Raw genomic sequence first — 21,192 nt, forward strand, 5'->3', positions numbered from 1 at the left:
CTTGATCGGATGGCATCCCGCTTCAAACAGAAGCTTCCAGCCTAGCTGGCCAGGATAAGGGACCCCAGAGCACTAGCAGCAGATGCGCTAATGGCTCCACGGACGGGTTGTCATTACCCCTAGGTCTTCCCACAAACTCCTCTCATTTCCAAGCTGCTCAGGAGAATCAGGAAGGAGGGCTACCTGTGATTCTCTTAGTCCCAAATTGACTGCGAAGAACGTGGTACGCGGAACTCATGGACCTGGTAGCAGTCGCGCCCTGGTGGTTACCCCTGCGAAAAAATCTTCTCTCAGGGTCCCCTCTACCACCAGATTTTGGCTACGCTGCGTTGGACGGCGTGGCGGTTGAGGCCATGGTACTGAGGGCATGGGTTTCTCAGACCCAGTTATTCAAACAATGATTAGGGCTAGAAAGCAGTCGTCATTGAGAGTATATCACTCGGTAATTCCAAAGAACAAACACTAGAATATGGTGTGCTGTCAGCTTGCTCACTTCACTACCACTGACGAGGGCTCTGTGCAGCCAATACCTGTCTGGTTAGAGATGGGTACACCTGGCAATTTTAAATATGACTAAATAAAGAAGCTTACAAATTTTGCTCTGCAGGCAAGCGTGGATTATACTTTTTCCTGCATGGAATTTTTTGCTATATCACCGGGTGTGGAAAACATTCCTTCGCTGGTGTGAGCAGAGGGGGGCGCACCCGAGGCATTTCTCGTTGGCCCGCCTCCTGTCTTTTCTCCAGGACGGGTTGGACTTGGGCCTGAGCCTCAGCTTCCTTAAGGGACAGGTTTCGGCCTTTTCGGTCTCCCTGGGACCTAAAACTGGTTCTGGATGCCCTACAGGCCCATCCGTCTGAACCATTAGCAGAGATACCGTGGCGGCTTATGTCCTGGGAGGTCGTCTTCCTGGTGGCGGTTACCTCCCTTCGCAGGGTGTCAGAGATTGCGGCGCTGTCAGCAAAACCACCCTTTACGGTTTTTCACCAGGATATGGTGGTGCTGCGACCGATGCGGTCTTTTCTCCCAAATGTGGTGTCGACCTTCCACATTAATGAAGACATTGTACTACCATCGTGTCCAGAGGCTGTTCACCCTAGGGGACGGGCTCTGCATACCTTAGACCTAGTCCGCGCCTGAGGACATATTCGGACCAGACCGCGTCCTTCTGGCGCTCGGGTTCCGTTTGTGATACCGGATGGTCCGAGACATAGTCTTGCAGCATCAAAGGTGACAATTGCTCGCTGGTTTCATTAGGCAGTGGTGGAGGCCTACCGGGTTAGGGGTAAGACACCGCCATTTCCGGTGACGGCACACTCCGCCAGGGCAGTGGGGGCTTCATGGGTGGTAAATCACAGGGCCTCAGTGTCACAAGTGTGTAGGGCGGCTTCCTGGGTATCCCTGCATGCCTTTTTCTAAGTTTTATCAGATGCATACGTTTGCATCAGCCGACGCTTTCACCGGGTCGAAAAGTTTTACAGACGGCTGTAAACTGACCACATGCGGTTATGATTTATTTGTACCCACCCTCGGGGACGGCTGTGGGACGTCCCACGGTCTTTGCTGTGTACCCCAATGACACGAGCGAGAAAAGAGGATTTTTTACTCACCGTAAAATCTCTTTCTCGTCTCGTCAGTGGGGGACACAGCACCCACCCCTCTTTATTTATATGACACAGTGGTGGTCCTGATCGGACTCCGGATTCTGTAAGTTGCACATGGTCATGTGTTTTTTATTACAGTTAAATTTTGTGGATGTGTCATATTGCTAACTATTGTTGTCTCTCTGTTCCTGCATGGCTACTCCAACTGCTGGCATGACAAACTGATTAGCCTGCTGTCGGCAGGAGGGATATAGCCAGAGGGCGGAGCTAACTTTAAGTGCTTAGTGTCGCCTCCTAGTGGCAGAAGCTATATCCCACGGTCTTTGCTGTTTCCCCCAATGACGAGGCGAGAAAGATTTTACACTGAGTAAAAAATCCTCTTTTTAATTGCATTGTCAGGATCCTTTCCTGGGACTGCATGTTACTGGTGCAGCATGTGCTATATTGTTCAACAAGGCGAATGCAGTTAAAAGTGGTCAAGTTTCATTTCAAGGTTTCCATTTAAAGTTTCTTGGACCCCTCACCGATTTCATATTGATGACCCATTCTGAAGATAATTCATCAATATGTTAATCTTGAAAAAAAACTTCAATTCCTTTAAACATGCGCCCTTTTTTAAATCCCTTAAGGACCAAGCGCTGTAAATTTACGGCACTTGGTCCTGGGCTTTCATCCCGGCCGATAGCAAAAATATGGCGCAGGATTAAAGCCTCTGTTGCTGCAATCAAACAGGAGCAGGTCAGGTTGTCAGCTGTTAGTTTCAAACAGTGACTGGGCTGGGTCAGAAAATGCATCTCCCATACCTGGTAGTTTCCAGTCTTCATAAACTTATGGATCTGACTGTATGATGTTGACTGCAGGGCAGCTGCATTGGAAGGGGCAAGAACACTGCAAGCTTGGCAATAACCAGCCAGTCTCTTCTCATCAATAGTGCAGTGAGAAGAAACAGCACCAATCTGAGAAGTAAGAAAACATATCAGGTCAGACAAGACACGTGGTCAGGAGTTTAGTTAGGAGGACAAAACATCACTATGAACTTTTGTATAATATGGTATGGAAAACTACCTTTGCAACCAGCTGTTTAGTGTTAAAGAAGTGGTCTCTAGACTTTTCGTAACTCACAGGTTCCACTGGTCCTTGTTGGAAGTAAAAGGCTCCAAGGTCATAGCATACCTGTGGAACAGAGGGGCAAACATGGGCATGTGAATAGAGATTCAGACCAAAGATAATAAAAAGATCACATATATAATCTTCAAAGCCACGCTCCTTTACACATCTCACCTTCTACTCCAAGCTCCTCCCACACACCTCCAATATAACATAGGTTATCAACCTGTGATACATGTACCTCAAGGAGTACTTTCTCTCCAAGATTAACCCCCCAGCAGTTTTGGACGAGCCCAGGTCATTCCGCAAGAAAAAGGGAACTACCCTTACCGTTAATTAGGTTTTCACAAGCCCTTCAAAACACCATCACTATCACCCTTCTACAGGAACCAGGCACACAGAGGGGTTAAATAATCCCTTCTCCCAGAGCTTCCCTAGAGTTTCAGAATTACTACCCGGAAGAAAATACAACTTCAAAATCATCCATAGCAGAGAGAAATGGAAGGAAAAACAAGGGTGCTGTCATGAAGAGCTCCTAAAAACTGAACTGCAGGGGGAATTTCCTATTTTCACTCCCACCCCCCTTTCCCCTTCACGACAGCACCTAATGGAGATTTAGCAAATAATTAGACTAGGGAGGGACAATGTCAAACTTTGCGTCCAAAAGTCTCTATTCGCATGGACATTAAGCCTATAATGTCTAATGAAAGTATTTGGTCTAGCTCAGGTAGCCGCCCTACAAATTTGTTCTAGACAAGCTTCCGTTTTTTCAGTCTAGGATGAATAGATCGCTCTTGTAGAAGGAGCTTTAATTTGGACAGGCGGAGACTCTCCCTAAATGTTATGGGATTCTTCAATGGTAGCTCTGATACGGTTTGATAACGTACTTTTAGACACCTTTAACCCCTTTGTTTATTCAGGTCTGAGGAAAAAATAACTATTGTCTATTCTTCAAGGTGTTGTCACCGGTAAGTAATGTAGAACGGTTCTCCTAACATCCAACGTATAGAATCTTTCCTCTTTCGGATTTTTTTGCTTTGCCACAAAAAGATGGAAGAATGATTTCTTGGTTGAGATGGGACTCTAAAACGACTTGGGGTGAGGGGGGTTGGGGGTGGGGGGTGGGAGAGAGTACGGCTGGTTCAGGCTTAATTATTTTATCCTCAAGAATCTTCATAAAAGGATCTTTAATAGAATCAGCTTGTATTTCTCCTGCTCTGCAAACCGTTGTAATAGCTACTTAAAAGGATGCTTTCTAAGTGTTCAAATGGAGAAGTGATCAACCCTGACAAAACTGTATTAAGATCCCAGGAAGCTACGTTAACTCTTCTAGGAGGTCGTAACCTATAAGAGGTTTAAGAATCTGAAAACACTTTCTCTGATAAGGAAACTCCAAAAAAACTACAACTAAGACCTGTCTAGTCCCTCTTGCAAAAAAAAGAAGAATTATGAGAAATGTCTGGATTTATTAAGTCTGGAAATTAAAAAATTCCTCCAGTTGAGGAATTTCTCCCAGTATTTCCTATAAATGTTCCATCTTGGTACAACCAAGGAAAGATCCTGGGACCAGAATCCCTTACAGGTAACCGTGAATGAGATACCAACCCAATTCTATTGCTTAGGAGGGGATACCACCAGCCTTGCCTCTAGGAAGTCGCGAGATAGTGAGACACAGAAGAAACACACTCCGCTTTACCCCATACTCTACCCTTGGATTTCAAGTTGGGGGAGATGGTGGAACGCCACCGTACTCCAGCCCAGGAAAACACTTGGGAAGTTCTGGGGGTGTGGGTTGGAGGGATTATTTAACCTCTGTGCTCCTGTGGCTATAGAAGGGAACGTCTACTGGGTGCTGCCGTGAAGGGGACGGAGTGAAATAGAGCAGTTTAGGACGAACAGAGCTAGTTCCAGTTTAATCGGCAGCAGCTCCGGTTCTATCAAGGCTACCAACATGCTTTCAGTATCAATTTAAAGTGAATATTCTTGGTACATAAAACTTATGCAGGGCTTTAAATATTGAAAAATGAAAAGAATAAAAAACTCCTACACATAATTGGTATCGCCCCATCGATAACAACCCATACTATAAAATGTAATATTTATCAGAGCATGGAAAATTCCTTTAAAAAAAACAAAACAAAAAAAACTACCAGTTTGCTGATAATGTAATTTACACTAAACAGGAATAAAAAAAAAATCAAAAAAAAAAATCTTATATACCTTAACTCCTTCCCGCTTCAGGACGTACATTTACGTCCTGGAGTGTCGGGGTATGTATGCAGAGAGGTCGCGGGGCGACCTCTCTGCATACAGTGAGGGCGTCAGCCGTTTAGTAGAGCTGACACCTGCAAGCAACAGCTGCGACCGGCCGTTCGCGGCTATTACCCCTTTAAATGCCACTGTTAATTCTGACAGCGGCATTTAAAGCCCCCGAACGCTGTTTGGGGGTCCCGTACGCCCCCCCCACCCAGCAGTGAGATTGGGGGAGCCATGCAGGTGTCATGGCTGCCGGGGGCCTTCTGAAAGGCCCCAGGGCTGCCTTGAGAGACTGCCCATCAAGCCATCCTCGTGGGGTGGCTTGATAGGCTACCTGTCAGAGTGCAGTAGGACGTAATGCTATAGCATATAGTGATCAAAAAAGCCTTATGTTCCCCAAAACGGCACCCATAAAAACTACAGCTTGTCACTCAAAAAACAAGCCCTCACTAAGCGCCATCCATTGAAAAAAAAAAAGAAAGAAAAATTATAAGACTTTGAATGCAGCGATTTAGAAAAAAAATACAATTTCCAAAAAAAGGGTTTAACCCCTTAGTGACGGAGCTTTTTTGCTTTTTTCAATTTTTGTTTTTTCCTACTCCCTTTTAAAAAATCGTAGCTCCTTAATTTATCCATCGACGGCGCTGTATGAGGGCTTGTTTTTTGCGGGACGAGTTGTATTTTTCAATGCCACTATTTATTGTACCATATAATGTACTGAAAAACTTTTTAAAAATTGTAAGCGGACAGAAATGGAAAAAAAAACGACATTCCACCATCTTCGGTGCGTCCTGTTTCTACGACGCACAAACTGCAACAAAAACGACCTGATATTTTTATTCTATGGGTCAGTGCGATTACTACGATACCAAACTTATATAGTATTGTTTTTGCTGTAGTACTTGTATTTTTTTTTAAAGATATTTAATTTTTTTCAATTATTTTCTGCGGTCATTTTGTGCGCGATAACTTTTTTATTTTTCCGTCGACGTAGTTGAGCAAGGGCTCATTTTTTGCGGGATGTCCTGTAGTTTCTGATAGTACCAATTTGGAATACATACGACTTTTTGATCGCTTTTTATTGCGTTTTTTCTGGGAGACAGGGTAACTAAAAAAGTGTATTTCTGGCGTTCTTTATTTTTTTTTTTTCGGACGACGTTCACCGTGCAGAAAAAATAATGCACTACTTTGATAGATTGGACTTTTACAGACGCGGCGATACCAAATACATATTTTTATTTTATGATTTAGATTTTTTAATAATTGATATGGCAAAAGGGGGGTGATTTAAACTTTTATAACTTTTTTTTTTTTTTTTTTTACAATTAAAAAAAACTTTATTGATCTTTTTTTTACTTTAAAGTCCCCCTGGGGGACTTTAACATGCGAAGCTTTGATTGCTCCTGCAGTATGACGTAATGCTATAGCATTACATCATACTGCTTTTTTACAGGCAGTCTTTCAAGCCACCCTGTGTGGATGGCTTGATAAGCAGTCTGTTAAGGCAGCCCTGGGGCCATTCATTAGGCCCCGGCTGCCATGACACCTGCACGGCTCCCCCGATCTCACCACGGGGGGGAGGGGGGGGCCGTGCGGGACCCCCGAACAGTGGGGGATTTAAATGCTGCTGTCAGAATTGACAGCGGCATTTAAAGGGTTAATAGCCGCGATCGGCCGAACGGCCGAGCGTGGCTATTGCCCGCGGGTGTCAGCTGTAATAAACAGCTGATGCCCGCGCTGTATGGAGGGAGATAGCGCCGCTACCTCCCTCCATACACGTCCTGCAACAGCAGGACGTAGTTTTACGATAGTGCCGTCACTAAGGGGTTAAACTGCGGAAAAGTGGAAAAACCTTATATAAAAAAAAATAACTAAATAAAAATTTTGGTATTGTTGTAATCGTACCGACCCACAGAAAAATGTATTGTGTCATTTATGCTGCATGATTAACACTGTAAAAAACCAATGGCAGAGTGGCTGCGTTTTCCCTCCCTGCTATCATTAAAAAAAAAAAAAAGTTTTACAATATAGTCTTATGTACCAAAAAAAGGCAGCAATAAAAACTACAATTTGCCATGCAAAAAACAGCCCTCATGCGTACGCGTAGACAGAAAGATAAAAAAAAGTTATAGCTTTTGAAAAGTGAAGATGACAATCCCCCAAGAATCGTTGCGTCCTTATGCCCAAAATAGGCCATGTCCTTAAGGGGTTAAACTACACTATGCTCTAGATATGGTGTTTTTTTTCCAGGTGCTTCATGAAGAAAATACCTGAAAAAAAAACACTGCGCAAAGGAGATCACAAACTATCGGAAGATGTGATAGATTTCTATAGAATACCTCTAAATAGCCTGCAGGGTCCCCATTACCTGGCACTGCACTTCTTCACAACTGATCATTAACCCCGCTGTGGAGTTCTCAGTTTCACCATTCACAACACCGGATTCTGCTGCTGCCAGCAGGTCCAAAGTCCTCATCGTGTGAACATAGAAGGCTTTTTTAAGCTTTATGGCTTCCTCCAGCACAGTGATGGAGTCCTCGGCCTGTTCCTTCAGCTGCAGAGATAAGAATATTGTACAGTGTTGTTATAAAAGAGCAGATATTCTAAATTGGAGCACCCCTACTAAATGCATTACTAAAAGCGCCAAATAGACCTACTCAAGTCAAAAAATAACAAGACGCTCTGCTATCTATAAAGCAGGTCTTTTACTCTCCGAACCCTTTAATAGGTTTATCAAATACACACAATACAGGGTGGTTACAAATCATATTTCCAATTAAGGCTGTCTGTCCACGGCCAGGACAAAATATCGCTAGCGATATTCCACTGCGGGGTTGCACTGACAGGCTCACCGTGGAGAATCGCTGCAAATCGCAGCATGCTGCGATTTTAATCATAGTGATTCTCCACTTGGGGATGTCGGGCTGTGCTTTCCATAGTTAGCCTGTGGAAAGCTTTTCATAGCGTGATCCACGGGCGATTTATCGCCGCAGATCATGCTATGACTATCGCCCGTGGACAGGCTGCCTTAAACCCCTCATAACTCAGGTGTAATGACGCTCGATACATAAATCTGATATCACTGGAAACAAACTCAAAAGGTTTTGTTGCACAACATCAAAAATGTTTTCCACATTGGAGGTGTCAGTGTGACCCCCTTTGTTACACAACAAGTTGGCAGTCAACTTCCTGCATTAAACACTGTGTAGCGGGTCATGACTGACTGATTCACTAGCTTTTGTGAGGTGTACTGGCAGATCATACATGGTGGGTGGTAAAGGGGGGCATGTAGACTAATGGCCCTTTTACACACAACAGTTAGCACTAAAAGCGCTGCACAACTGAACAAACTGTACGTATAACTTTATGCAAAAATGTCATCAGATAATGGCTTTTAATCATCTCACTTTCCTTATTAGCTAAAGTAAACTCAGTAGGAGTTGTTTGCTCAGGTGGGCGTGTGTTTATGCGAGAGATTATCTGGCCAGCATGATTCCATTGTCTCCTTCTGGCCGAGTAAACAATGTACTCATTATGTATGCAAGGCAAACACAATGAGTACATTGTTAAATTGGCAAGCCGCTCAAAAGACAGAACAAATTCCATTTAAATGGAATATCTTTTGAGTGGTTAAACAATGGTTTTTATGCAGGCTAAAAACCAGCGCTAAACTACAAGTGAACGAATAGTGCACGACTGCCCGCGTTTACATGTAACGATTGTCGCTCACTTTCAGCCGTTTGAACGAATTTTAAATGATGATTACTGTTGCGTGTAAAAGGGTTTTAACACTCCCACAGAGAGGAAAAAAAAAGTCACAAAGTGTAAGGTGCGAAGAATGTGGAAGCCAAGGAAGTTCACTATTGTCAGGACCTGCATAACCAAAAATATTTGTTTGGTAGTTGCCTACTAGGCCAACTTTTAACTGCACTGCGAGAGTGGCCTCAGGCAGTAGATTCCAGACAATTATACTGCAGAGTACAGTGTGATGATCACAAGCTGTGCAATGCACATACCACTTTCAGGATATTTTCAGTGAGCTCCTTTTCTTGCTGCATTTGATTCATTCTGTTAAAAAAAAAAACAACTGAAAATTAAGGTGCAAAATAAAAGTTTTATTTTTTGAACAGTCATGAATAATCACGGCCAGTTTTGTAGTAAGGCAACATTTTTGTATATGGGTAAAAAAAAAAAAGAAAAAAAAGAAGGGGGAGTAGCTGGTGAGAGTTTAGCCAATGGCCAGTGAAGATGTATGGAGAGCTTTAGCCACAGGAAACCCTTCCAATGTATCTGTAAGACCCTTTTACATTGAATGATTATTGCCCAGTTCATTGCTGGATTGTGTGAAAATTAACGACAACTGTTCATGTGATCGCGGCCAGTGACTGAACGATAATTCGTTTATTGTTCAGTAATTGCACGCATAAAAGAAATTGAACAACTGCCTGTTTACACCGACTAATTGTTAGATTATAGCCGTTTACTGTGAATGGGGGGAGTGACCACAGTCATCTCCGGTACATTCCGCCTCCTTTTAGTGAACGATGATCGCTCCTACGTGAAAGTGCTTAACCGCTCGACAATTGTCCAGTGTAATAACAACCCCAAGTTTAGAAGTCTGCAGAGTAATATATCAGGGAGTTGGATCCTATCTTCATTGGCAGATCTGCCCCTATGAGGCCAGGCTCACACGGCCGTATGCGTGAAACGCTGCGCGAGCCACGCCATGTTCTATTGTTATGGAGCTGGTGGTGAGCCGGCCTATCGCCGCGTATGGCAGCGTTTCGCAAGCACACTGCCATGCCCAGTCCTCCTGTTATTTTCTTTATTTTTTGTTAAAGTTTCCCACACTGTTGCTTCGCCACCCATATGCAATGGAATTGCGAACGGGCAGCGTTGATTACACACCCATAGAGAATATTGGGCAAAATAGAACATGCTGCGTTCTTTTTTGTGCTCGCATATTACGCAATGCTAAATACAAATGTGAGCTGAGCAGCGCAAGTCAATGAATATGATTGCCTGCGGAGTACCGCGTTTCACACGCGGTTATCTTACCCTTGTGTGAGCCCGATGTTACAAGTAAAGTCCATGTGACTTGTCAGCAGGCCACCGATGCACCAGAATAAACAACACGTATTCCCCTAGCCTTAGAACAGATACTATAAGTCACAAGGTCAGCTCGGACTTACACATTGGGCTGCAGTGGACCCTGTTTAATTGGCTTCACAGGAAAGCTGCTCTGCACAATGGTCCTGATCGCCCTGTAGGAGAAATAGAAACAGACAATGCTGCCATATTACAACTGGGATAATACATCACTGTCCACGAATCGAATGAGTAGCAAAATAAATGCAAAGACTATTCAAAAGGGAAGCTCCGCAGAAATTCTCAATTATAAGGAAAAAAAAAACCAAAAAAACTAAGGCCGAATGCACACGCCGGGTCAGATTCCGCATGCAGGATCCCGCAGCGTCTCGTCTCCAGAGTTCTGTAAGGGTGCCTTTCCATTTGCTTGTTTTTTTTAACGCGAATGTCAATAGGACTTTCTATTGTTAAGTATGCATCGCTCAAAAATCGCAAAGCGCATACTTGTGAGTTTTGTGTGATGCGTTTTTCACATTAGAAAGTCGTATTGACAAACGTGTTTTTTGTTTTTTTTTTTAAATAAAAAAAAAAACCGCACAGTTAAAAAAACCTGCAAGTCGAAAGGCATCCTAAGACCCATAAGCTAAATTTAATTGCTCATAGGAACTGGCAGGCTGAATCCAGCTATGCTAAACTTATACTAGCCCTCTCTGCCATTCCCACACTGTGAGGCGTCAAAGTCTCCACCGAATCATTCGTTCCTCGGTGTGAGGTTTTAATGCAGCTCATTCAGCTTGAATAAGGATCATATTAGCCATTTTATTCCCCTTTTGGAGATGGATTGTTTTCTATATTGGACTCGCAGGCCAAACAAGAGGCGTTCTGTGCACAGGAGTGAGTAATTATACGGGTGAGCTGGTTTTCCCTTTTCCATAATTTTGACAGTGCCCAGTGTGGGACCAGCAGGGAAGGGGAGTATAAGATGCACAATGCTAGAATCAGCCTGTCAGTTTCTAGGAGCCTATAATTTTAGCTTATGGGGCTCACAGGAGATGACAAAGTCCCTTTAAAATTGCCAGCTTGTTATTTTGTGGAGTTGCTTTCATTAGAGTTGGTTTTGCCATCTCCTTTTTATGCTGCAGATCAACTTCAGCAACAAAACCGCCCAATGACTGTATATCAATTCCCAGTCATTGCTACCAGGCTTGTATAAAGAGTCTAACATTGACTTGCCGCAATGCTGCCTCCCAATAGGTGGTGCTGAGGCATTGTCCCATCTCCCTTATATGCATCTCCTGTCACACATTGCAAATGTCAATGGGAAATGAGCGACAGCAATGCTTACAGTCTTGGGAAAATTGGACTTCTAGGAAAAAAAAATATTTATGTAGATCTATCTCTATATACGTACACTACTGGTCAAAAGTTTAAGAACGCCTCAAATTTTTCCAGGTTTTATTGATAGTTACCGTTTAGTGTTTCAAATGTACTTTGAAATGAAAACGAAGAACAACTAAACAAGTTAAGATGAATAAAAAAAATAATCAATTAACTTTGTTTCACCAAATTAAATCTAGATTTTTTAATTTTCTAGCCCCCTCTAGTTAATATAACAGCTATACATAATCAAAGGATTCTTTCTGCAATTGCATTCAGATGTTGTTCAGAAATTTCTTCCCAACGTTGCAGAAGTTCCCACAAATGTGCTGCACTTGTAGGCTGCTTTGCTTTCACCCTTTTATCCAGTTCATCCCAAACAAACTCAGGGGGGTATACGTCTGGAGACTGTGCAGGCTATTCTATTTTTTTGTAGCCTATCAGCTTCTTTTCGTCTGCTTAAGTAGTTCTGACATAACCTAGAAGTATGTTTTGGATCATTGTCTTGATATAATATGAATCCCTGACCAACTAGGCGTACACCAGAGGGCGTATCAAAATGCCGTGGTAGCCCTTTTTGTTCAGTGTGCCAGTCACCAAATCTGGATCCAGCACAAAAAGCCCCAGACCATCACGCTTCCTCCACCTTGTTTGACAGTTGGTGTCACTACAAAACCATCCTTTCATCTATTGGAAAGTTTACAAAAAACTGTGTGATGTACCAAAGATGTGAAATTTTGATTCATCAGTCCATATGACCTTCCTTCACTCCTCAGTAGTCCTCTGGAGGTGCTGCTTGGCCCAAGCAAGTCTTTTTATTTTGCAATCTTAGCAGTGGCTTTCTTACTGATACTCTACCTGTCAAACCTGCAGATAGAAGTCTTCTCTTCATAGTTGAAAAGGAAACTTATTTATTTTATTTTGTGCTGTGAGGCGGCGATCACGCAAACTGTTGGCTCTCAAAAACTTGTCTTCTGATTTTGCAGTGGCCTTTGGTCTGCCACAATTTCCAAATGCCTTTTGATGGTATAGGAAACTCTACTGACTGCCACCTTGGCTTTCTTGGCAATTTCTCTGCAGGACAGACCTATACTTCTAAGGGTTATAATTTCCTGTCCGCTTTGCTTAATTGCCTTTTTCTTGCCATTATGAAAGCAGTGTGCTCTGTCCTGAAGAGCAAAACTGCCCAAATCCTGCCATAGAGGGAACTGCAATGCAGTCTGTTCCAACACTGGTTATGTAGAATCAGAGAGTTTGAAAGTACATTAAGTCCCCTACTTGCGAACGTTTGAGTTACGAACTTCACTAGATACGGAAAAGGCTGTCTTGCAGTACAATGTAATGCTATGGCTTTACATCATACTGTACAGGAAATGAACAGACTTCTATCGGCAGGGTTTGATAGGATCTCTGCATAGGCATCCCTGGAGCCTTTCAGAAGGCCCCTGACTGTCCTGGTAACCGCACGGCGTCCCACGATCTTATTGCAGGAGGCCGTACGGGACCCCCTGAATGTCGGGTTCCGGCTGTTTCTTACAGGTCTGATGAGCGGCACGGTAGGCTGTAAGAAACAGCCATCACCGGACGTTGTATGGAGCGAGATCCACCCGCGATTTCCCTCCATACAAGCATTTGTTCAGACATACGAACAAATTCACTTACGAACAGCTTCCTGGAACAGAACCTGTACTTAAGTACGGGACATTCTGTAATCTACAAAAGTGGAGGCAACTGTCGGAATAGTTTGCATCCAATTTCAAACCATAATTTGCTTTTCCTGCTGCAGAGCGGCCGTCCTTCATGTGTTCCCTGAAAAAAGCTCTTTGGTTAAAATGATAAATTTAGACTAATATTGCAGGTTAACATTTCATAATATTGTTATGTTTGTAAACTTACTTTTGAACCATTTCCCATTATTTGCTGGACTTGAACTGTGCTAATTAAAAAAAACAAAACAAAGAAACAACACACACACACAACACACTGGGAAAAAAAATTGAGGTGTTCTATAACTTTTGAGCGGTATTGGGGGATGGGGGCAGATAGAGAATATTACTAAGTTCCTTACCATCTGTTGTACAGCATGACCGCCATGGCTGTGGTTGGCGGCAGGCTTGCGAGGTCCAAGTCGACATGTTTTGTTCCAGGTGGTACTTTGCTTACACAGAGGAGCTCATTCAGCAGCATGTTGAGGACAGGAACAGATAAACTAACACACAGAGAGGCCAGAAAGAACAAAAAATGTATCAATGTATGTCCGATTAGATGCTACAACGTAGATCATTAGCGCTACAGGTATGAATGCTGTTTTATCCAAATGATATCCATTAAAGAAAATCTGACAAGATCTTTTACCACAATAGACTGCGACCCGTTTTACTTGCTGCTATTCCAAATTAGCATTCCTGAATCTCGCCAGATACATATAACACGTGAGCAGTCACGCTAACCTGGTCCTGGCTTGGTTAATGTTCCTCTGGCTGGGATAAGCCACCCCAAGCCAGTGCCAAGTACATCTGACACACGCCTAACGATGCCAGCTGTACCGGCCTCATTTTAATCTGTAATGCCATATGAGGCCAGAGGGACACCAATCAAGCCAGAGGCGTCTGGCCAGCATGACTATTTGGGAAAGTGAAGTCACTTTCATGACTATACGTGAGGGAATTGCACAAGTTGTGCGTTTAAAAAGGTTTTTATAATGCAGGAACAAAAAATTGGTATAGTGACAAGTTCCCAGGTTCCATAAGCCCTCCTGTGGAAGCATTGTGTAGTGACAGATGCAGATTTCAGTGGTCTGTCACTTATACCAATTGGTTTAGAGATTTAGAAATTCTTGAATTTTTTCAAAACAGGGTAGCACTGTTACACCGCCCTGCCCTTGAGGGTGAAAGGGAACAGTTGGGTGGTCAGTGAGAGCAAGGAAAGGAAAAAACAACATGGAGCATTACAAAGTATTTCCCAGGTCTCGCCATACTCAGACACCATTAGGACACTGGGACTCCACCCATCATTGTCTGTTTCTGGAACCATAATATCCAAACAAAGCAATCATGTATAGCCTGATGTATATGTAATGGCATTATGTCAATAAAGCTTTCCCAGACTGACAAAAAAAAAAAGAAGCTTGTACCCACTTTTCTTTCTGTAATGAAGCATCTACCCAGTCTATATGCAAAGTGTAAGTTTCTCTAAAAATAGTTTAAATGGGAGAGCCCTCAGACTAGTCCAGGTTTGCAAAATGGCCTGCTACACATAAATAGAAGTTTACGACATTACAGAGTGCATTTGAATTTATTCGGGTCGATATATCCAATAACGGCCCATCAGAAATCCGGGAGTCAAGTGGGTACAGGTAAAAGTAAAGATTTTGTTCCGAAATTCCCTAAACTATGGGACAACCCCATTAACAGTGTTGTAGCCCCAAATCAGAAGATTTCCGCAATACAAATCCGGCCGTGTGCAGGCGGCCTAAGGCTGGAAGTGACATAACGTTTTTAGTCTGGGAGTCAATAATGTTATTAACAGTTGTAAGGCCTGAGACTACCACTAGGTAAAAAGTGGATGTGGGCGTCCCTTTTGGGAATGCAGACTTTTGATGAGAGCCAAGTGAACTGAAAAAGAGTTTAAGCCGAGAAGATTACAAGTTTTCCCCCATGCCCTCCACAAAAAAGTATACATGGAGTTATCCCTGATCTCAGTTAGTCTTACTTTTGAAATTTTGCAGGGCTGGACTGGAGAGAAGTCTAATGAAGCTCCTTTGGTAGATCCATCTGTGTTACAGCGCACACAGGGAGACTTGTGAACCAGCATTTGGAGGGTGAGGGAGTGTGCATATATGAATATGCAGGAGCTTCTGTAAAGTTTTAAACTCACAAAACCACTAAATCAATTGGTACAAAGTGACAGACCACTGCAATCAGTCACTGTCACTATACCCTGCCACAGGCAGCTTTGGGATCCCGACAGCTTCCCTTTAACATTCAACTGTAGGCAAAATGGATTTCGGCTTCTTTAAAGTTTTTAACTAAGATGTCCAATGCACATACCAAACATTACACCAATAGGAACGCCGCGCCGGACATCCATAAGAATATCAAAAAGATTATTATTTTTTTTTAATATTAATCAATAACGTATGCTCTTTTTGATATTCTTATGGATGTCCAACATGTTGGTGTAGTAATCAGCGGTTGTCACAGTATCCCAGCAATGTGCATCATCGTCCCTGCATGTACACTTACCTCTTCTCAAGCACATCTAAGTCCCATGTTAAGAAAGCAGCCACCTTTAAAGCCAGCAGCTTGAGCGTGCGGTTTCTCTTGTTGTCAGTAGGGGGCTGCACCTGATTCTGTTCATTCACAGTAGGTTTGGACGCTTGCTCCAGAAACTGGATGATCAGCTGCACAGGAGGAGGATCTAATAAAAAAAGAGAAGGGCACTTTAATATCCATTTAGACGGACAGAGCAATTGGCTGAACGAGCACTGATATAACAAGACAATTGTTACTGTCTACAATGAATGCACCCAGGATGAGCATCGCCCGGACAAAACGGCCGCATGAACAATTATTACAACTTGCTATCATTTGTGCAGCCGCTCTTTTCTATGTTTCTCGGCAGCACATCCCGTATTTACATGGGATGGACACATAAAATATACGAACAGATAACAAGCGATTTCGGCTGATTGCAGGCCTGTTTACACGGGTGCAAACGTTATAGTGGTTTCTGTCTATAGGGAAAATGATATGTCACTACATCAACTACCGCACCCCCACTAATGCTCAGAATGAAGGCGTAACAACACTTTTCCTATGCTGTAGCTCCTTTGGGCCAATTTCACGCGGGCAAAGTGCAATGTCAAGCCATGAAACTTGGCCCCATATCGCGCTCGCCAAGGTGTGAGGTCTCCACAGATGCGAGGCGGTTTGTGTTAAAACTGTGTTGTATCAGATGTGGTGTGGAAGAGAGGTGAATGTAAGTTCCTGCAATTTTCAGGTGTCGCCGTATCAATCTGTATCTGCGGTCAGCGTAAAGGCCCATTTAGACACAACGATTATCGTTCAGATGTCTTTTGAGCGATAATCGTTGTGTCATTTACAGTGCAAGATGGTCGCTCAAACGTTGAGCGATCACCTTGCGCTGCGAGTGCAGGATGCAGAATACAAGCGGGGTGTCCCCATTTGTCTTCTGCATCCAGCTGTTCCCCGCTTGTTATACAGCCGAGCGCTCTGAGCGGGGTATGCAGAACACAGCCTGTTCTTCATACCCAGCCCGTTATCAGGGAGCAAGATACAGCTGAAACAATAGTATCAGCTGTATCCTGCTGTGAATCCCTGATAAGTCTGATCGTCATCTTTCAGCAGGCTAAAAGACAATGATGAGCGACGGGAGAACGAAAACTGCACGATGTCTGTGCATTACACACGATTATCGCTCAAGGCGGCTTTTGAGCAAATTTTGAGCGATAATCGTTGTGTCTAAATGGGCATTTAAGAAGGAGTTCTGGGAGATTTCTGTATTTTATGGAGAACCGCTGAGAGAATCATGTGACTACCAGGATAGTCCTTCTGTAGGTGACTTTCCAACAAAGAGACATCCAGCAAGAATTCAAACCAAGACGTCTGCGGCGGGGTACAAGGACGGCTGGAAGTAGCTGCCTCACGATCCGCCGCCTCGGCGCTCATCTTCTTCGCCAGCACCTTCTCATTTGCTGCATTTTTCTTCTTCATTTGGTCAGGGATATCTATCAAAAAACAAAGATACATGGATTAATTACATATAGAAATACTGCAAACTAGTTCCATAACAGGACTCAATCCTTTAAAGGCTATGGAAACCTTTGGGGGCCGATTTTCTTTTCCCCTTTTTTGGGGGTTGACAATCTGTTTCCCAACAGTGTTTAATAATAAATTGTGCAGTTTGTCTTCTAGATTCTACATATCACTGTATATAGAAACGGTGCGCTAGAACTGGAGATGTGAAGGAGTGAGGAGCACCTCTGCAGACAGCGCCCCAATATCGGACAGGCTCAGTACTACCGTCAGTCATTCACCACCACACTGCTCGCCAGACTGAGGTTTCTGGTGGGCGGCAGGTCTAGCGGGGCACGTCCGGAATCTCTGCTACCTCTGTCTTTATAGCCAGGGGGAAACACAATTTAACTTCTTCAAGTTAGGGTCCTTTCATACCTGTATTGTTAGGGGTTCAGTCTCTTTCCCATTTTTGGATTAGATAAATATAATTAAAATGGAAATTAAAATATCATTCCCCCCCCCCCCTTTTTTTAACCCCTTAAGGACTAAGCGCTGTAAATTTACGGCGTTTGGCCCTGGGCTTTAATCCCGGCCGATCGCAGAATTACAGCATGGGATTAAAGCCTCTGCAATCAAGCAGGAGCAGGTTGTGTTTTCGGCTTTTAGTCACAGCTGAGAACCCGGAGAAGGGAGAAGCGGTTTTTAAACCACTTCTGCCTTCTCCTTTCCCGGATACATAGCACTCAGTGAGCGCTAGGTACTAAAAAGTGAGAGTGGAATTGTTTCTTCCACTACGCGGCCCGGCGGGGAACCCCATGGCCCAGCAGTGCTGAAGGGTCCTAGCAAACCAAGATCAGCTCTGCCAGTGACTATTGTCACTACAGGGGATGTTTTCCCTGCAACTGGGGCTCCAGTTGTGTAATAAAATTTTTTTTTAAAAGGCCAAGTGAATGTCCCCCAGATGGAAGGACTTGTTATTTGTATAGCGCCAACTTATTCTGCAGCACTTTCAGGTAATTTTTTTTATTACCCTCCAATGAGCCGGGTACTTTTTTTTTTTTTTTAAGCCAATACTTTCTTTATTCTGTAAATCAAAGAATGTCATACAATAAAATAGGGTATCTTCAGAGACAACAAAATAAGCCAGGTACTCATTTGACCGACCTCGGAAGGATGGAAGGCCTCAAGTCAACCTTGAGCCAGCTACCTGAACCATGCAGGGATCTCGCAGCCTTTAGGTCGTGAGTGAGAGCTTAGAACTGCATACTGCTGCCTTAACACTCTGCACCACATGAGGCCCACAGAGATCTAAAATGATGTCACGGGGGACAGATGGTAAAAACAAATAGTAACAGGAAGAAGTAAAAATAAATAAATATATTATTATATATAAAGAAAATGATCCAAAACTGTTGCCGTATGAGCCCTGTAATCCGAAACCATACATATTATATATCAAGATGTCTGAAACAAAATAAGGAGCCCATTCCCGTGTTTTTTTTATTAGTATGTTTACACTAGAAGGCCCAATGCCCACGGATGGATTATTGCTGCAGAATTCGTGGTCACACACTGGCCGTAAATTCCGCAGCAATGTCTGTCCGTAGACATGCCACGTTAAAAGATTCTTTCCCACGAACGGAAATCAACTTTAATTTTCCGCTCGCAGGGAAGAATCGCAGCAAGTTCTATTCTGTGCGGGAAAAAAGAAAAAAAAAATTTAAAAAACATCACACGGATGGCTTCCATTGCAGTCAATGGATCTGTGTCAACAGCGTCATGCCCTGCACTGCACATGCACGCTGGTCGAGATACTCACCGCAGATCCTGACAGGCGAGTATAGGATGTGTGAGGGCACACAGGGTGACTGGGCTCAGGACCCCCTCCACATAACATCAGCAGAGAGCACTGCTTGAGCTTCCAACAATCAGGAGTAACTCCAACTGTTTCATTGTCCGTCATCCAGAGACAGCTGGCACCATCATTACACCCCTGTGCCTGACAGATCTATTTCCAGGCGCTTGACTGAAAAACATTTGGTCTCACGGCGCCCCTTATGTGTTCTGCCTTTGACACTCATAACCGCCTCTGTTTGCAGTGGTGTCTAGAACGATGAAACTGGACGCGACGGAGTGGAACCCACGAATCCAGGTTCAGTTTGGGCGCTGACGGCCATATTTGTGTCTGGAGACCTCAGGGTGAGCGCCTCAATCCTGCCTCTGCTGTGGAGCGGCACACTGCCCCCTGCTGGTGTGATGGTCTGGGGGGGCCATCGTATATGACAGTCAGTCACCCCTAGTAGTGGTATGAGGGAAAATTACAGCTAAGTGATATGTTCAGGACATCCTGCAGCCACATGTGTTCCTCTCATGGTGGCTTCCAGCAGGATAATACTCAGCCGCACACACAAGGGGGTCACAGGAGCCCCCACAACATTGTCACACTTCTATGGATACCTGGTCGCCAGATATATCACAAATAGAACATGTATGAGACCATCTGGGGCACCAACTTCAACACCCTATGAGTGCACGATCTAGAGGCTCAGTTACAGCAAATGTGGACAGATATTCCGCAGAATACAGAACCTGTATACCTCCATGCCCACCTGTATCACATCTTGTATCCAAGCTAGAGGCAGTACAACAGGGTATTAAAGCCTCCATGCCCGCCCGTATCACATCTTGTATCCAAGCTAGAGGCGGTACAGCAGGGTACTAGAGCCTCCATGCCCACCTGTATCACATCTTGTATCCAAGCTAGAGGCAGTACAACAGGGTACTAGAGCCTTCATGCCCACCTGTATCACATCTTGTATCCAAGCTAGAGGCATTACAACAGGGTACTAGAGCCTCCATGCCCGTCCGTATCACATCTTGTATCCAAGCTAGAGGTGGTACAACAGGGTACTAGAGCCTCCATGCCCGTCCGTATCACATCTTGTATCCAAGCTAGAGGCGGTACAGCAGGGTACTAGAGCCTCCATGCCCACCTGTATCACATCTTGTATCCAAGCTAGAGGCAGTACAACAGGGTACTAGAGCCTTCATGCCCACCTGTATCACATCTTGTATCCAAGCTAGAGGCATTACAACAGGGTACTAGAGCCTCCATGCCCGTCCGTATCACATCTTGTATCCAAGCTAGAGGTGGTACAACAGGGTACTAGAGCCTCCATGCCCGCCTGTATCACATCTTGTATCCAAGCTAGAGGCGGTACAATAAGGTACTAGAGCCTCCATGCCACCTGTATCACATCTTGTATCCAAGCTAGAGGCAGTACAACAGGGTGCTAAAGCCTCCATGCCCGTCCGTATCACATCTTGTATCCAAGCTAGAGGTGGTACAACAGGGTACTAGAGCCTCCATGCCCGCCTGTATCACATCTTGTATCCAAGCTAGAGGCGGTACAACAGGGTGCTAGAGCCTCCATGCCCACCTGTATCACATCTTGTATCCAAGCTAGAGGCGGTACAACAGGGTGCTAGAGCCTCCATGCCCACCTGTATCACATCTTGTATCCAAGCTAGAGGCGGTACAACAGGGTACTAGAGCCTCCATGCCTGCATCACATCTTGTATCCAAGCTAGAGGCGATACAACAGGGTACTAGTACCTTCCTCCAGTGGGTCAGTTCTCCACAATAAATGCTCCTTTTGCTCTGATATTGTAATCACTTCACTTCCTTACAATCACACGGAGAAAGTTTAATTTTGTGTGTCCGTCTGTCATATATCAAAACACCATACAGCATACATGAAGCAGGTGGTTACAAGAGTCCCAGGGAATGAATAAGGGCCAGTACATGCACATGACTGAGCGGCTCCACCGTCCTCCACAGCCGCCCCCTCCATCACTGACCACTCACCTCCTACCGACAATATACCGAAATTTGGAGCGCCTTAATAAAAATGAGTCCGGCGCCAGCTGATGACATCACACGATCACGTGACGACAACAGGGGCGCAGTAGCATGACGTAAGGTTCCAAGTTCACAACTT

The 21,192-nt window shown here is 44.2% G+C and overlaps 1 protein-coding gene across 1 annotated transcript in view; it reads right to left on the reverse strand.

Moving 5' to 3' along the window:
* INTS8 (integrator complex subunit 8) overlaps nucleotides 1–21,149 on the reverse strand; it is a 61,348-nt gene extending 40,199 nt beyond the window's left edge. Inside the window, exons 1-9 of the mRNA XM_066578352.1 lie at nucleotides 21,060–21,149; nucleotides 16,993–17,181; nucleotides 15,677–15,851; nucleotides 13,501–13,641; nucleotides 10,160–10,231; nucleotides 8,984–9,035; nucleotides 7,336–7,521; nucleotides 2,670–2,777; nucleotides 2,408–2,560 (exon numbers count right to left, since the gene is read on the reverse strand). Of these exons, the coding sequence (XP_066434449.1) occupies nucleotides 2,408–2,560; nucleotides 2,670–2,777; nucleotides 7,336–7,521; nucleotides 8,984–9,035; nucleotides 10,160–10,231; nucleotides 13,501–13,641; nucleotides 15,677–15,851; nucleotides 16,993–17,167 (1,062 nt within the window). The 5' untranslated portion in view covers nucleotides 17,168–17,181; nucleotides 21,060–21,149. The remainder of the gene's footprint in view (nucleotides 1–2,407; nucleotides 2,561–2,669; nucleotides 2,778–7,335; nucleotides 7,522–8,983; nucleotides 9,036–10,159; nucleotides 10,232–13,500; nucleotides 13,642–15,676; nucleotides 15,852–16,992; nucleotides 17,182–21,059) is intronic.
* Nucleotides 21,150–21,192: the final 43 nt, after the last annotated feature.

The sequence above is a fragment of the Eleutherodactylus coqui genome, chromosome 9 (assembly GCF_035609145.1).
Source record: "Eleutherodactylus coqui strain aEleCoq1 chromosome 9, aEleCoq1.hap1, whole genome shotgun sequence".
Lineage (NCBI taxonomy): Eukaryota > Metazoa > Chordata > Amphibia > Anura > Eleutherodactylidae > Eleutherodactylus > Eleutherodactylus coqui.